The following is a 14,915-nucleotide window of genomic DNA, read 5'->3' as shown; positions in this document are numbered from 1 at the left end:
TGGAACAAGCTGCCAGAGGATGTGGTAGTGGCAGATAGAATTACACCATTTAAAAGGCATTTGGACAGGTACTTGGATAGGAAAGGCAATAGAGGGGTAGGGGCCTAATGTGGGCAAATGGGACGTGTAGAGATAGGCATCATGGGTGGCATAGATGAGAGAGGCCAACGGGGTTCATTTCTGTGCCCACCTACACCAGGGGTAATTTACAGTAGCCAGTTAACCTACCAACCGGCATGTCATTAGGATGTGGGAGGAAACCTGGGAGAAGGCTATGGCTAGTATTTAAGACAGAGTATTTAAATTGTTGAAAGGTCGAGGAATTGAGGGCTGTGGGGAACTGGCACAGAAGAGGAGTCATGGACTGGGACAGATCAGCCATGATCGCAATGAATGGCAGGGCAGGCTTGTAGGGCCTGATGGGCCCACTCCTGCTGCTGTATTCTTATTTGGATAAAATGTGCAAACTCCACACAGGCAGCATTGGGGTCAAAAATGAACCCAGGTTCTTGGAGTTTTGAGGCAGTAACCTAACCCATTATGCATTCCAACCTGTTCTTTGCCAACACACACAGTGTGATGATGGGTCCCTGGCCTTGTGGATTCAACCACATTACAGCAATATAAGCAGTTCAGATTTTCAATTTCACTACCCCTGAAACCCTACACTGAACCTTCCCAAAACTCATGTTCATTATACAGGGATTATGTTAAAATACTGTATGACTGAATGATTCAAATATCCACATTTCTGCTTGAAAAACATTCATAACAAACTGGTTAGAAGTTATGCTACATTTCTATGAAACTGCACCAGAGAGTTCATTCTTTTCACTGCACTCGATTCTAGGCACCACACCTTAGAAAGGAAATCTTAGTCTTGGAGTCGAGTGCATGTGCACCAGACTGATACCAGTGCTGAAAGGGTTAAAGTGTGAAGACAGGCTGGGAAGTACAGAAGATTAAAGGATGGTCTAATGTTTAATGTATTTAAAGGATCCGATAACCAATAATTTCTCTCTTTGATGGGAGAATGGTGGGAAAACAAGCTGGTTAACCCTAAAAATGAAGTGAGATTTTTTAGGATGATGTTAGGAAGTATTTTGTCAAAGAGAAGCGGAAATCCAGAACATTCTTTCCCCTTTAAAAGCCCTCAGCGTCAGGGGTTGGGAGCAGGGAGGGGTTCAGTTGAAAATGCTAAAACTGAGATTAATGGTCATCACTACTCCACATCCTTAGACTAACAAACATCTGTCTCAGGATATGGAGTGATGATGTGTAGATAGAGTTCAGGTGCAAGGCAGCCGTGATCTAACTAAATGGTGAAGGATCTGAACAGACTCCTCCTATTCCCAGGTCACTCTGTGTTCACGCATCGATTAGGGAGGAGGCACATTTCTGTTGATCATACTTGAAAAATCTACGGGTAATTTGAAATGTTGGCAAGTTAAATATTGTAAAACCAACCTCATACCTTTTGAGAAAGGACAGCAGAATGTTGAGCAACACACTCCTTTGTGCAGTTAGCATAGGATGTGCAGGAATTACCTAACTGAAGCATAATCTCCCTACTTTTCAATTCAATTCCCCTAGCAATAAATGATCAGATTGTTAGTTTTCCTGATTACTTGCTATACCTACATACAGACCTTTTTGCAAATCATGCACTAAATCTCTCTGCATCTCAGAGCTTTGCAATCTCATTCCATTTAAGTGCTATATTCCTTCTGCCAAAAAGAAGGATTTCCTCTTCACAAGTTACCTTCCTACCTATCTGTGCATCATCAGGCAAATTTAGCATTCATACCTTTGGTGCTTTCATCCGCATCATTTATATAAATTAAAAGTTATGCCCCAGCATCAATCCCTGTGCCACACTGCGTGTTACGTCTTGCCAAACAAAATAAGACCCATTTTAGCCTACCCTGTTTCCTGTTAGCCAGCTTATCTTCTATTCACGCCAATACATCTCATCCATGAGCTTTCATTTTCCACAATAACCTTTAATTCAGAGTATCAAAGACCTCTGGGAATCTACTAAGCCAACATTTTCGCTTATCCTCAACATGTTACTTCTTCAAAGGACTGCAATAAATTGGTCAAACTTTCACAAACCATGTTGACTTAGCCTGATTACATTGAATTTTTCTAAGTGCCCTGCTCTGTAGTTTTTATTGGTAGCTTCTAAGATTTTTCCCATGACAAATGTTAAGCTAACTGGACTGTGGTTTCCTGCTTTGTCTCCCCTTTTCGAATAAAGGAGTTAGTATTGCTATTTTCCAATCCAATGAAACCTTCCCTGAATCCAGGGAATTTTGGAAAATTAAAACCAATGCATTAGCTCTTTCACTAACCACTTTTTAATGGCTTGCGATGAAGTCTATGAAGACGCTGAGACTTGAGAGACTACTGCTCCAACAACTCAGTACCATTGCTCTGCTGATTGCAGTCTTCCTAGGTTCCTTCCTTCCTTTCCATTTCCCAGTTGACAGCTATTTCTGGGATGTTACTGGAATCTCTCTATATTGAAGACTAATGTTAAATTCATTTGTGATGTCCTAATTTTTCATTATTAATTCCTCTGACTCATTCCTAGAGGAGCAATACTAAATTTGTTAACTTCTTAAAATATCTATATCAGCACTTAATGTTAATTTTTATATCTCTGGCTGGCTTGTTTTCTTTCTTATTAATCTTTTAGTCATTCTTTAATCTTTTTATATTCTGTCCAGTTTTCTAACTTGCCGTCTATCATTATGCAATCATATTCTTTTTTTTAATGTGTGATACTATTTTTAACTTTCGGGTCATTCTCTTGAAATTTTCCTCTCTTATTAGAACGCATCTATTCTGTGTATACTAAAAGATTGCTTTCGATGTCTGCTGCTGCATCTCAGTTGATTGATCCCTTTATCTAATTTGCCAGTTCATTTAGCTCTGCTTTCATGCCCTCTTAATTTTCCCTTATTAAACTTTAAAATATTGGTCTTGGACCCTTTCTTCCATCCCTCAAAATGTAAAAATTCAAACATATTGTGGCTGTCTGCATGGTGAGGTTGCTAATTAATGCTATCTCATTACACAGTTCCAGGTCTACACTGCCCTCTGGCTAGCCCCAGAACACGCTGTAGTAAGAAACTATCCCAAAATGCTGAGTTCCTTGTCTGGACTACCTTAGCTCATCTGATTTTTCCAGTCTATATGTAGATTAAAATGCCCCATGCATTTGTCAGTATCTTTCTGACAAGTTTCCATTGTTTCTTACTTTATACTCTATCCTCTTGTGTGGTTACTGTTAGGAGCCTGGACACCAATCCCATAAATGACTTCTTTTCTTTATTAGTGCTCATTTCCATCTAAACCACTTCTACATCTTTGGCTTCCTGAATTAGGTCACCCTTTCTATTGTCCTGAGATCGCCATTAATTACAAGAGCTACTCCTCCACCTTTTCCTAGCTTCCTGTCCTACCTTCAATATTTAGATCTCATTATATGTCATCCAGCAGCCATGTATTAGCTATCAGAACTATTTATTTCTACTTGGACTCTCAGTCATCCGTTGTTGTATGTGCATTCAGTGACAGAGAATTTAATTTTGTTCTTTTATTATTTTTGTAATCTCTAGCCTTATCTATCAACACTCTTAGACGTGCACTCTCTATTCTTCCTGTTCACCATTTCCCATGTTAAAGCCTTGCTCTCTAGACTTGTTTCTACACTTTGTTCTACCACATCTTTACACCTTTGATCCCTTCTCTGCACTCTTTAGTTTGAAATCCAACTTCTCTACTTCCCTGGTTATTTGGCCTTCTTCAACACTGACTATCAGCACTGTTTAGATGTATACCACCCCAATACAACAGCTCCCACTTTTGCCATGACTGGTACCCTCATCCAGACCCACAGCAGTCTTTGAGTTGTATGCCATTTCTCTAATCTCATTGTCCTACACCAGCTACATGTGGCTCAGAAATCATCTACTTTGAGCTTCTCAGTTCAGTGCCTAGTTCCTCATACTGACTGTGCTGAACCTCCTCCTTTGCCCTGTGTTATTGGATTGTCCCTCTCCCACTGTAGGCTTACCTGCAGCCTGGAGCAGGTACCATAAACCATGTCACCAAGCAGGCAACATAGCCTTATTATGCTTGCTCTTTGCTGCTGATAACAGTGCCAATCAACTTCATCATTCTGTATCCAACTGCCACTACCTACATTCTTGGCTGCAGGAACTCAGCAGGTTAGGCAGCATCAGTGGAGGAATATGGACAGTCGACGTTTCAGTCGAGACTCAAAACCTGAACCGTCCATTTCCATCCAGGGATGCTGCCTGACCCATTGAGTTCCTCCAGCTTTTTGTGTTGCTCCAGATTCCAGCATCTGCAGTCTCTAGTGTCACCACTACATTCTTATTTGGCTTGAATAGCTTCCTGTACCATGGTGTCATGTTCGGTTAGCTCATCCACCTGCAGTCCCCACTCTCATTCAAATAAACTGAAAGAATCTCAAACCCATTGGACAAATGCAATGGCTTTGGCTCTTGCGTTATTATGCCCTCTAGTTCCCCTTATTTGCAGTCAAACTTCCCTGTTCCTCTCCACTGACCAAATCAGAAGACCCTATCTTATGAGGTGTGATCATCATCATGTAGAAAGCATCCTGATGTGCCCTAGCAGCTGCAGCTTAGTCTTCAGCCCAGTGACTTGTAGCTCTTAAAGCCACAAACAGCAGCTATAGACAAATTTGCCCTGGGTCATACTGCCATTCAGAGACTCCCACATCCTGCTGCTATAACACATCACCATTCCCTGCCACACCAAATAATTATTTAATTGATGTTATTAGCTATTTTAAATCTATTTTTATCACCTTCCCTCCAGGAAACTTTGGGGATAGAATAGACTTTAACCACTTATGAAATACTCAAAGAGTTAGCTTCTTTCTTCAATGCCAGACACTTTGTTTAAAACCATATTTACCCCCAATCATAGCTTATAAAGCAGAAACTTGACAAAAGAAATTATTTAGTATACTACAGTGTTGGGATAATTTAATGCACATAAGTTATATTATGTAACTGTTGTCTATTTTGTTGAAGTATTTCTACTGTAGGCAGGAGACCCTGTTGCAGTTTTGATGAATCCCAGAGATTATTTGGAATAAAACCACAAGTGGTGCCCCAACCCTAACTCATTTTGTTTTAAAACATTGACACATTTGATATCTCGCCATGTGTTATCCACAGGGAACAGCTGGGACATTCTGTGCAAAGATGCAACTGAAAGCACAATGAAGGTACATTGTGAAATAATGGATGTTTAAGCTGACTTATGTTCAGTTAGTTCAATATTGTATTTGCACAGAATTTTAACATAGCATTAACCCAATAACTGGTAACAGAACCTGGCTTCCTCTCGAATCCAAGGTTACTTACAACTTGCTGGCCTTGGCGAATCTCTTTGATCTTGCTGTTACACTAAGTGTGATCCCTGTTTGGGGTGTGGAATACATTTTCTGAGCCTGGCTGCTTATTGTGTCATACTTTCTGTTTCGTGGAGCAAGGTTGAATACAGTTCAACTTAGGCAGGCTGGGAAAAGCAAAAATAAAATGATCAGTGTACCCTTGGTGTATATGTAGAGAAAATCTGAAACAAATAGGCCATACTGGTAAAATGCTTACAACCCACTCACGTTATGTTTTTAAATAATGCTCCTATGAAGCACATTGATGTTTGATGTGCTAAAGGTGTTATACAAGTTGTGGGTCTAGAGCCAATTACAATTGTGTGTGAAGGTATTTAAGGCTGCTTGAAGTTTCAGTATGAATTGGAGCTCTGATTAACAGCTCATCAATGTAGCTTCCATTTAAGGGATCTTCTATAGAAGTACTAGATTTGGATGTCGGGGTTTGGTGCCATTTTGTATCCAGTGCAAACCAAAATCTGATGGGACTGGACATCCATTGCTACAGGAGGATATTTTTAATCATTGTCAGTATTATTTTGTATCACTTGTTTCCCTTCATCATGGGCTTCATAGGCTTTTATCATCATAGGCTTTGATTACTGAATATGTCAATTCCAGCCAATCATTGCTACATTTATAGGAACAGTCCATCTCAATTTAAGAGCCAGAATCTTAAGCTCAAGTGTTACAGAAAAGCTGAGAAGGGTTGAGGAAGAAACTGTCTATATCTCAAAAGGCTTATATTTTAAGATAAATATTTAATTACATTTAACACCGAAATGAATCACATTTCTATCCCAAGTAATGATTCCTTTATTCCTTTTCCCCTCTTTGAGAGATTTCTCACTGAGGGAGCAGTTAGCTAACCTATTCCCAGTCTAAACAAGTACAATCAGTTGCTGGGAAACTGCATTAAGTGGTGCTTGTTCAGTTTGAACAAAAGACAGCTCTGTATTTAGGAAACTCATTGGAATCTGAGTGTAAAGTTCTGACTTAGTGTGGTAACTTCTTTTAATCCTTAACCAGCCTGCCTTTGAATGGTGAAGTATTTTACACTTTCCAAAACATATTGCCCTGGATTTTGTAGTAAGGTCAAAGCAACTGAATGTGAGCTGACCCCAGAGAAAGCTCCTGACAAAGGTCTAACAGTCTGTGTGGTGTACATTTTCCCATTTTAGACATTGATGGGCATCAGGCTGGCAGATGGATCTCTGATGGCCAGCAACTGTGATGTCATCAAATTCACATAGCAGCCAATCACATGGAAAAATTCTCAACAGAGAGGTTGCAAAGCAGAAATTGTGGCTTTGTACACCCTTAGAAATACTCACATCATGCAACAAAGCATTATATTTTCAAGATAATATACAATGAGAATAGATTGTAAATACCTTTAAGTTCAAAACAGATCAGAGAGTTCTGCAGGTTGGCCTGGAGAAACTCATTTCACAGTACATTTATGCAGGAACAGGGTTTCAGTGAAAGAAACTGGTGGGTTTCTGTATTTAACTCTGCTTTCATGTACATCTGACATTTTTGCCGTCATAACAACTACAAAATCCAGGCCATTATTTCCAGACCACCACTGGCTAAACTGTAAAACTGAAATACTCAGTACAGCTAGTTAAAAAGCATACCAGCATTTCAATTCAAATCTTTTATTGAAAACTTGATTTAACTGTCAAAATGCATACCTGTTCTGGGTATTGACAATTGCTAAGATGGTGACAGACATTTTTAAAGATCTACAAGGCAAGAAATTATTAGTTGTTATACATTAAAAAAGCAATGCTTATGTTGGGTAATACCTTCTCAGACCTTTCTCTCCCCCATCTTTTATTTGACACCTGGATCCTAAAGCAGTGCACCAGTAAGAGGGTAAATTGAGCAAAGTGAAATTCAAAAGAATGGTTAAACATCAATTTTCTAACACCCAACATTCACTTGACAAAGTGAACACATCAAGCCTAATATGTGTCAAAGCAGTTTACTGTTGTAAATGCCACTTTCATCACTCAAGTTGTAAATTCACCAGTATTTGTACTAAGCACGTCAGGTTGCAAAGCGATCTATTGAATTAATGTGAGAACATCTTTGTAAAAAAAATAAACTATGAATTAAACTATAAAAGCATGTTGATTTTGTTTTAAATTTGTGTGCCAAATTACCATACACACACACATTAACTATAAATGGCTGTAGAAAATTACAAATGTGAATTCCAAAGTGCAGAGGATCCAAACTTCAGGGATCAGAAACAGGCTTAATGTGATGTGCCCCCCCCCCCCACCCACCCACCCACCCCCCACCACCCACCCACCCTCCCCCCCCCCCGAGATGAAGATGGGAAAGCAGTGCACTTTAGCATGGGGGAGCAATCCACTTTCACGAAATTGTTCCCCCATGTAATATGCCTGGCACGTCAGACTATGGAAGGGGTATCTGCCATTTTGGGCATTTTACAGTCCTTCCTCTTATGGCTTACCCAAACTTTGCAAGATTTCTTGGTTAGACGTATCTGGTAGGCTCAATAGAGTCCTTACCTGTAGACTGCAGGTGTGGGTTCCATCCTGGGCCTGTTGTTATCTCCACAAGTGAAGAGATGTAAATCAAGGCAGTGAGTGCATCAAGACAGCTTTCCAGATACCGACAGCAGGGAGAAAAGTACTTCATTGCAAAATGTAATCTTCTACCCTTGAGGACTTCCTCCTCTGTACATTTATTCACAGGAAGTGGACAATGCTGCCATTTATTGTCTGCCTCCAATCGGCCCTGAAATAAGAGTCAGTCATGAGTCAACCACATTGGAGGGCCTGAAGTCATAGAGCAGAAAACTTAGTTCTCTGAAGGACATTAGTGAACCAGAAGGGGGCCTACTGCAATCCAATAGTTTCAGGATCACCATTACTGGTCTTAGCTTTTTAGTCTAATTTTATTTGACTACTGGATTTTTAAAAAATTTCTCAGCTGCTATGATGATATTTAAGATATATCTTTATTAGTCACATGTACATCGAAACACATAGTGAAATGCATCTTTGTGTTGAATGTTCTGGGGGCAGCCCGCAAGTGTCACCACACTTCCGGCGCCAGCATAGCATGCCCACAACTTCCCAACCCGTACATCTTTGGAATGTGGGAGGAAACCGGAGCACCTGGAGGAAACCCACGCAGACACGAGGAGAACGTACAAACTCCTTACAGACAGTGGCTGGATTATGAACCTGGGTCGTTGGCACTGTAAAAGCATTACACTAACCACTACACTACCGCGCCTGTGTCTTTGGGATCCACTGGTTCAGGCCTCTGGATGTTCATCCAGTGACTTAACCATTATTTCTATATAGATTAAGGGATGCTTTTGATGAGTCAAAACGATTCATGAACATACAAAATAAGCAAAAGTAGGCCATTTTGCCCCTCAAAACTACCTCATCATTTAATAAGGTCATGCCTGATCTGATTGTAATCTCAACACTGTTCTTGCCCACTATCTGCTCGTGGTAATCTTTTACCCCCTTATCCATCTACCTGTCTTAACACATTCCAAAGCCATGACTCTCAGAAAAAAATTTGCCTCATTGGTGCTTAAATGAGCAACCATTTATTTCACTCCCTATCTGACTTTTAAGAGCCTCCCACTTGCCAGACATCCCTTTACCTACTAATGACCTCTCCCAATCAACCCTTGCAAATACCTGTCTAATGCCATTAGAATTAGCGTTGCCCATATTTAGGGCTCTATCTTGTGGACCAGTCCTATCTTTTTCCTTAACTACTTTAAAACTAATGGAATTATGGTCACAGGTCCCAAAGTGCACCTCCACCGACACCTCAGCCACTTATCCAGCCTCATTTCCCAAAAGAAGGTAGAGTGTTGCCCCCTCTCTAGTAGGGCCATCTAGACATTGCTTGAGAAAATTAACACTTAACAAATTCTGCCCCATCTAATCCCTTAGCACTATGGTAGTTCCAGTCAATGTTGGGGAAGTTAAAATCACCTACTTTTACAACCCTATTATTCCTATCTGCGATCTCCCTACACATTTCCTCCTCTAATTCCCAATGTTGGGTGCCCTAGAGTACAGCCCGATCAAAGTGATCACCCCCTTCATATTTCTGTTCTATCCATATAGCTTCACTGGACATTCCCCCAGGAATATCCTCTCAAAGTACTGCCATGATGTTTTCCCTAATCAAAAACACAACTCTCCCTCATCTCTTACCTCTATCACACCTGCAGTATCTGAACCCCAGAACATTAACTCAAAATCCCTGCCCTAGTAATTGCAAATTTCCTGGCTTCCTCCCTCTCTTACAATTTCCAATGTAGAACTTAACCATAAATGAGTAAGAATGTCCATTTAGAGAGAACTGGACAGAATCCACCAGTTCCAACAAAGACTGTTGCTTTTACTTGTATCCTAATGAAGACTGATGCAAAATGTTTGTTAAATTCATCTGTTATCCCACTTTCCATTATAGTCTTCAGGGAGACTGCACCACCAGACATTTTCAGAGGTCCCCACTGCTTTGGGATGGCCCACGTAGGCGTGGCAAAATGATGAATTAAGAGAGACAGGAGCCACCATTTACCTTAGAGGGCAGCACAGTGGTGCCCTCTATTCTTTGGATGCTCTGGTTTCCTTCCACATCCCAACAACGTGCAGGTTGGTGGGTTAATAGGCCATAGTAAAAACTGTCCCTCCTGTATGGGTGAGTGGTAGAATCTGGGGGGAGTTGACGAGAAAGTGGGGAGAATAAAAAGTGGGATTTGTGTAAATGGGTGGTTGGGCAATGTGGACTCAATAAAACAAAGGGCCCAAATCCACCATGCATCTATTGTGCAGGGAACTGAAATTACAGCATTATTCAATTCATGGCTGGTGTTACAGACTCAGTGAATGTCTCTTTAAGATAGTGTGAGTGTGAGTGTGAGTGTGTGTGTGTGTGTGGCGTGCTTATGTCAACAGAAGATAAAGGACGTAATGACATTGTTGAAGAAGTCAGTCGAAGAGAGAGAGAGAGAGAGAGAGAGAGAGAAAAGAGAGAGAGACACTAGCCTGCTAGTTTCTCTATCGATGGATGAGAAACAATAACTGTGTCTGCTACTGAAATCCATGTATGGAAATTGGAAGTAATCCGGTGGAGTTCACTTTGTTGCTGACCTGTAGAAGGAAACAGGTATTTGTGTGCGGACAACCACAATTTGGATGTTTTTCGGGGTGAGGAAGTCACTACCGAGTCAACGCTGAGGTGTTGTTTCGGTTCCATCGTGGAACATTTGGACTTTGTAATTACTCTCTCTATGTTTCTCTACATCTACGTCTTATCTTCAGACAACGGTGGTTGTTGAAGAAGCCTTTGCTCACGTTTCACCTTATGGCTTGCGGAAATGAACTTTAAGAACCATTCCTGGACTTGGAGTTTGGGACTTTGCCACACACACACACACACACACACGAAGAGTTTAAGTTTTGGGGTTAATGTTCAAGGTTTAACATTTTTGAATTCTAACATACTAACATTTTCACTTTTATTTTTCGTATTATCATAAGTAGTGATTAATAAAATAGTTTTTAACACTGAATCATGACTCAGTGTGTTTCTTTTGTTGCTTGTTCGTGATACTGGAGACAACTGCAGCCATTTCCGGCCAGGCTCTTCTTATGATCAACCTGGAGGGTCTCCTAGGCCCCAGTGCATAGTCCTTCCTTTTGCCAAGTATTTAGTTGTCCAGGACTTGTCTGTCCTTTGAGGATATTGGAGCTAACCACTTCCATCCCTGCAGTGAAAGTCTGCTGCTGCTGCCTTGGGGAGTTTGCAGCAAAGTGAGACATGTGCAAAATTAGATGAAGGTCCATCGGAAATCACACGAGTTCAGTAATAAGCATTTGTTTCTGGGTATAAACTACCCGAAGTGTTGTACAGGGCTTTTTGAACTATTTCACAATTTTCCACAAGGAACCTCATTTGGTATTGGCTAAAACCATGCTTTAGTGCACCAAAAGGTGCAAACTAACTACCAGGCATACTTTTCCCTACTAACATGCTGCTTAAAGTCTGTGACCACCTTAGGAAGATTGACATCAAATTCCATTAGATAATGTCCCAGCTATGCACCTTGGAACATTTTATATTTACTATTACCGATACTACATTTAAAAAAAATCAAGTTATCCTTGTATAGAATTCTCTGGTCCAATAACTTTGATTATTTGTACTAAATATATATTTGTATTTCTTAGCCCATCAGCACAATTGGCGTCATTAATTAGGTGCTTTTTTCTCTTCTTTACACTGTGTAACGAGGTAATAATGATACAGTACGTTTCTCCTCCATGTAAAGAACTATTGCCCTAAAATGGATTCCAAAAGCATCAAGGGGAAAGTTAAGCTCAGGTTAACTTTAAATGTCATAAATATTAGAATCCTACACTTTAATGTGATTTACCCGATTTACAAAGTTACAGCAATAAGTTTTATGGAAATCAAAACAAAAATGCAGATACTGACAATCTGAAATGAAAACTAAATGCTGGAGACACTCAACAGGTCAGGCACCATATGTGGAAGGAGAAATAGAGTTAACATTTTAGGTCAGATTCTTCATCAGAACTCATGTATCCAACATTTTCTTAAAGATTGATGGACCCGTGGAAAGGTTTGTCTATTCTTTTTCATCAGAGGTGGCATCAAACTTAAAGTAGATTAGTCAATCCCTTGCAGACGTTTCAGTTGTAGGGATGGATCTAAAGATGTCATGTTGTTTGCTGTCTATGACAGCAGTCTTCATGTGTCATGTACCTTTGTCAATTGTATAAATATGCTTGGAAAATCTAGTTTTGCTACATTATCCAAGCAGCATGGATTGTACAAACTATAATGAGTTTAGAATAACATTTATTTGTATTAACAGTTGCCTGATCTGACCCTTAAAAGACTCAACTGGTTCTCTTCCAGACTGAATCATCACCACAAGCTGTTCTGCTTCAATCAAAACACGAAGTACCCACTGAACCCATATGCTATGGAGGATAACCAACAGGAGACCGTAGGGCTTTGTGCTTTTAGAGCTTACTCCATCTTTCAATAAGATCATCGCTCACCTACCTCAGTTCTCCTTCCAATCATGATCCTCTAAGTATCCAGAAGTTACCAGCATCCTGATGGAGCCTGAGCCCTGGGATGGCAAATTATAGATTCACAATGCTTGCATGAAGACATTTCTCACCACCTTCTCCTGTGAGACACTGCGTCAAACTTTTGCTAAAAAGTAGACATCCACCTCTGCAAAAATTCACCTTTTATAAAATAAATCTTAACCTGCTCCCAGATGTTAGGAAAGTTCTGCAAACAGACCTTGAACTCTTTGGAGTCTTGCAAAAGGCAACTATACAGTGATAGTTGAGTACTAACTGCATTATCTTTAAAACATTACTAGTTCATACAAATAAATTTAAGCAGTCAGTAAGTCGTTTTGGCAAACATTCAGGAAATCTTGCAAACAAGACAGATTTAGCTCCTTGAGGCCTCCACCTTGTGGTGAAACCTTACTTAATAGGAGCGAAACACTGCTTGTTCACAGATTGCAGCCACTTCCCTTAAGATTATCTTTCATAAAAATTTGTTCATACATTCAGCTAAATCCTGAAACCCAGTGACAATAAAACAGATTAGCATTAACACCATGCACACATAGCAAGTAGCTTTATAAGATAAAGGAGGCATTGCATGCAAACAAAATAGTTTTAAAAGACAGACTGGCATTAAATCCTTCTTCCATATCTTCTTGAGTTTCAATTTCAGGGGCTACATCATTTCCAAGTCCCCAATGTGCAGAGGAACACGACACGTGGTTGCACCCACTCCGCCAAGACTCGTGATTTTATCTCCCTTCTTCTCTCAATTCTCATTGGACCACGGTCTGGAATTCTACTGCCACTGAATGCCAAGGGATTGGGCACTGTTTAACAGCCTCTCCAATGTTTCATGGATGCATTCTTTGAGGAAGCGTGGGCAGTGTGACACATTGTCAGAGGATGCATTAAATTGTTGGTAAAATTAATCATAGAGGCATGCCCTATTATATTTAATGCATGTTATGAATAGTTTATTTTTAGTTAAAAAAAAGTAGTCTTTAATGCCAATTCTGCCCTTCCATTACCCACCCTTGAGTGGCACAGAACCATGGCACTTCACCAGACTGGTTAGTGCTTGTTATTTGCTGTACAGAAAGTAAAACAAGCCCATATATTAAACAGCACAAGGTTCTTGGCTCTCTGGAGATCAGTGTGCAAGAACCTCCATTAGACTTTCACAATAAAGACCAACTCTAACACAACAAATCAAGGTCTCTGAATTGCGAAGTCTGACAGCTGGTTCAGTCACAAATTCAGGGTTAACAGCCATCAAAATGGAATGTCTGCAAATAAGGCTGTTTATAAAATCCTGAGAAAAAAAACTGGAGGCAGCCACAGCACAGTAGTTAACACCCAAATCAGCTCACATGTTGCATTTCATTGTCCATGATTTTATTGCCATGCACCTCATCCAGCGTGAGACACAGAAAGGACAAAATAAACAATGCCATGATGTATTCTTTGAAGCTTTTTATTTCCCTCATTATAATGCATGTTGAACACCCCAACCTGCTTGAGCCAGCCAGCAGAATGCTTTTGAAATGCAGCCGTTATTCTGTAGGAGGAGAAAAAAGGGATTAGAGATTTAATTTGTGTGATGATTTGAGAGAGATGCGGGCCAAGATACAAAAGAAACTGCTTTCTTTAAACAGCTCAACAGATCTTTTGCGCCCTTATCAGTTGGCAGACTATTCAGCTTCCAGTTTAGCGCACAGGGCAGATCATGTCTCACAAGCCTGATAGGGTCCTTTGAGGTGGTGACCAGGCAGATTGATGAGGGTAGTGCAGTAGATGTGGTCTACATGGATCTTAGTAAGACATTTGACAAGGTTCCACATGATAGGCATCTTCAGAAGGTCAGAGGGCATGGGATCCAGGGAAGCTTGGCTGTATGGATTCAGAATTGGCTTGCCTGTAGAAAGCAGAGGGTTGTGGTGGAGGGAGTGCATTCAGATTGGAGGGCTGTGACTAGCAGTGTCCCACAAGGATCGGTTCTGGGACCTCTGCTTTTCGTGATTTTTATTAATGACTTGGATGAGGGGGTAGACGGGTGGGTTGGAAAGTTTGCAGACGACACAAAGGTTGGTGGCGTTGTGGATAGTGTAGAGGATTGTCGAAGATTGCAGAGGGACATTGATAGGATGCAGAGCTGGGTTGAGAAGTGACAGATGGAGTTCAATCCGGAGAAGTGTGAGGTGGCACACTTTGGAAGGACTAACTTCAAGGCAGAGTACAATGTTAATGGCAGGATTCTTGGTGGTGTAGAGGAGCAGGGGTATCTGGGGGTCCATGTCCACAGATCCCTGAAA

General features: G+C 40.6%; 1 protein-coding gene across 1 annotated transcript in view; it reads left to right on the top strand.

The window, feature by feature from the left end:
• Positions 1 to 14,361, top strand: part of LOC127573054 (monocarboxylate transporter 8-like) — an 81,849-nt gene extending 67,488 nt beyond the window's left edge. Inside the window, exon 6 of the mRNA XM_052020853.1 lies at positions 12,428 to 14,361. Coding sequence (XP_051876813.1) covers positions 12,428 to 12,432 — 5 coding nt within the window. The 3' untranslated portion in view covers positions 12,433 to 14,361. The remainder of the gene's footprint in view (positions 1 to 12,427) is intronic.
• The last annotated feature ends 554 nt before the right edge of the window (positions 14,362 to 14,915 follow it).

The sequence above is a fragment of the Pristis pectinata genome, chromosome 8 (assembly GCF_009764475.1).
Source record: "Pristis pectinata isolate sPriPec2 chromosome 8, sPriPec2.1.pri, whole genome shotgun sequence".
Classification (NCBI taxonomy): Eukaryota; Metazoa; Chordata; class Chondrichthyes; order Rhinopristiformes; family Pristidae; genus Pristis; species Pristis pectinata.
The sequence above is the reverse complement of the archived record's forward strand: the minus strand, read 5'-3'. Positions and strand labels throughout refer to the sequence as shown.